Genomic DNA, 2,929 nt, shown 5'->3' with positions numbered 1-2,929 from the left:
TTTAGAGTTTTGACTGTGTATATACAGAGCTCTCCAAACTTGGAATCGTAGTGTACACTTTAAACTGTGAAAAACTTATAAAGTTTGTCCTCAAAATCGTTATAACACATTGCCGCTCCCGTCACGCAACGGTACCGTTGTCGAAACTCCTCTTTGAGAAGTGATAACACTATAACTCCTGACACATCTACTCCCGTGCCTGGTAGTTGACAGTAGACTTCACACCACGGCAAACCTGTTAAAACGGTAACTCAATTCGTGGTGTAGCACAAAAAACCTGCTCGCTACGCATACGGTACCGTTGCCATCGTATACTACTGTAGGGGTATTAACCGTATCTTCATGACAAATCCCGGACTGGTAGTCGGTAGTATACTGTCAGACCACGGGGCGAAAACTGCTATCAGTAACTCCAATTGTCTTTGTAGCACATAAAACGCTCCCTAAAGCAACGGTACCTATTGCCGTATGCATACTCTAGAGTCTAAAGTACATCTACAGAGACTCTTAAGTTGTTCATATATATTCACTGTTCTAACCATGCTACGCTGGCACAGGTAACCTCATGTCGCTGTGGCACGACAATACCGCTCCCTAGGCAATCGGTACCATTGCGGTATAAATTCATTGTACGCCTAACTGCATCTCGACCAAGTCCCGGGCGACACAATATAGTAGTCACTTCTAAACCACAGCAAGACTCGTACAGTCAAACTTAATACTGTAAGTAGCATAAGGTACGCTCCCTCACCCGGACCCACAGCTCGTCAAGCCCCCGCCGCCTTGCGTTGCGCTTGAAACGCGACGGTTTCAGTGCCAGCGCGGACACTCTTGCTTTTTTTCAAAGGCACTTATTGAAATCTAGCGGGTTTTTTCAAGGCACTATTGAAATCTAGCGGGTACAACAGCCTCCTTCCGATGGGCTGCTTAAACCTCAGCAATGCTTATTTAAGGGATCCTTCTCAAGCAATTTCACCGCCTACCTGCGCTTCTAGTCTTACCGGCCTGAACCGACATGCAATTAAAATAATAAGGGGTTCTCCGAAAAAACGAGCAGAGGCGTGGGCCGAATCTATACGCCATCGCTCAAAGCAACCAAAGTGCACTTTCAAATATCAATCATCCTCATTGCAATATTTATATGCCTTCACCAGCCAGATGCGTTAAAAATGCCGATTTCAAGGAACCATGGTTAATGTGTAGCGATAAAGCTGCTGAACACTACGCGTACGCCCTTTACACCATCAAAGTTGTGTACCACCGCCGCGCTCGCTGAGCCAACCGCACCCGATGGATGACAGTACTAAATCCGGTGAACCGGCAGAAAACGGGCAAAACACACCCAAAACGTACCAATAGCGAAGCGCAACGCTCGCTGATTTAACTAGATGGCTATAAGTTAGTACGCTCAACGTCAGTGCAACACGCTTCGGGTGCACTGACCCGAGTGCGCCGGATAGTGGGCAGTACCTAAAGGCTTGGAAAAGACACGAAAACGGCCAGCAAAAGGGACAAACACACACAAAGCGTTCCAAAATACCAGCGACGCGCCTGGGCTAAAGTTAATCCAAGAAGCACGGCTGGATACCAGAGTCCTGGGATTATTACGAAGTGTATTGTTGGATGTTGAATTTCAACCGATTATGAGTAACTTTTTATTAACACCACTTGTAAAAGTATTTACAAGTTTGGGATGTTATAGGTGTACTACCCTCTGTAAAAAAAAAACCGATGGGGAATTTAGTGTGGTACACCGGGGTCGGATTAATAGATTTCTACCACGTCTAACATAGATTTCCTACCACGTCTCGTTGCTATGGTAACTAAATGGTCGCCGTGAAACACGGTTCTCTCATAACTCCAGTTAACTTGCTCCAAACGGCCCAAAACTTCACAGGTTTGATAACGATGCAGCCCTCAACACATCTAGGCGTATTATGGGGTGTCATCAAATTCCGTTGCCATGGCGACAGATCACTCCCAATCAAACACAATGTTTGTGATACTGCTGTAACTCCTGTGTACGTTGTCCGATCGGCCTGAAACTTCCCACGTTTGCCAACGGCCGAGTCCTCGAGACATCTGCCTGACGTCGACGTGCGGACAACAGCCTGCGGAGCGTCGAAGACCCGCTCAACGCTGCTCGCAGCTTTAATTTTAATTGTTGTTATGTTTTTAACACTAACCCATACTCACACACACATCGTTACCACAGTCAAAGGTATTTAAATAATATAACGTTATAACGTTACTTACCATTAGTCATTTCATTCATTTGGTCTCGTCTCTTGACCATCTCCGCAGGGGTGTAACGGGTGTAACAGGGAACTCCATCATTAAATGTACAGCTACACCTGTAGTCACGGGCCCTCTCAATCTCTTGAGCGCTGTCCTCGCTCACATAATGCCGTACGGACTGAAGTGTCTCAGCCACCGGGTCGTTCAGCAGTGGTTGCTCCTCTGTGGTGTCCTCATCCTCTTCAGCATCCGTGGTCTGAGGGCTGCTGTCAGTGTCAGGGCTGTCTGACTCTGAATCGGAGCCGGATAACGGGGAAACTTCAACCGGTGCCGTCAAAAAGTAATCAGTGATCAGCTGAACCCATTGCTCATCAGAGGCTGTCCCTCTCACAATGTTGGAGTTCAACAGTCTTGCGATTTGCTCTTCTCTGAAATCCATCGATCTGATTAGCGGCTAATAAATTGTCAAAGTACGGAGGAAAAATATTTTCGTTTTACTGGGTGAAGGTCGCGAGGAATAATGTTGGTTTATATAGTGTGTGTGTGTGTGTTTGTGTATTTTGCGTTTGTGTGTATTGTGTTGGTTTCCCGGGGAAAACCCTCACAAGAAACACCGGCTGTTGTTATGCCAGCTGTGACGTTACGTTACTCCGTTCTCCGCTTGTAATTATGCCTTTACAAGGTTCAAAGT

At 46.4% G+C, this 2,929-nt stretch overlaps 1 protein-coding gene across 1 annotated transcript in view; it reads right to left on the bottom strand.

Moving 5' to 3' along the window:
* LOC104952471 (AP-2 complex subunit beta-like) overlaps positions 1–2,677 on the bottom strand; it is a 33,566-nt gene extending 30,889 nt beyond the window's left edge. The window contains exon 1 of the mRNA XM_010779291.1: positions 2,257–2,677. Within this exon, the coding sequence (XP_010777593.1) occupies positions 2,257–2,677 (421 nt within the window). The remainder of the gene's footprint in view (positions 1–2,256) is intronic.
* Positions 2,678–2,929: the final 252 nt, after the last annotated feature.

This window comes from Notothenia coriiceps, unplaced genomic scaffold (assembly GCF_000735185.1).
Source record: "Notothenia coriiceps isolate Sejong01 unplaced genomic scaffold, NC01 NC01_scaffold00020078, whole genome shotgun sequence".
In the NCBI taxonomy this organism is placed as follows: Eukaryota; Metazoa; Chordata; class Actinopteri; order Perciformes; family Nototheniidae; genus Notothenia; species Notothenia coriiceps.
Note: the sequence above shows the minus strand (reverse complement) of the source record. Positions and strands in the feature narration are given on the sequence as shown.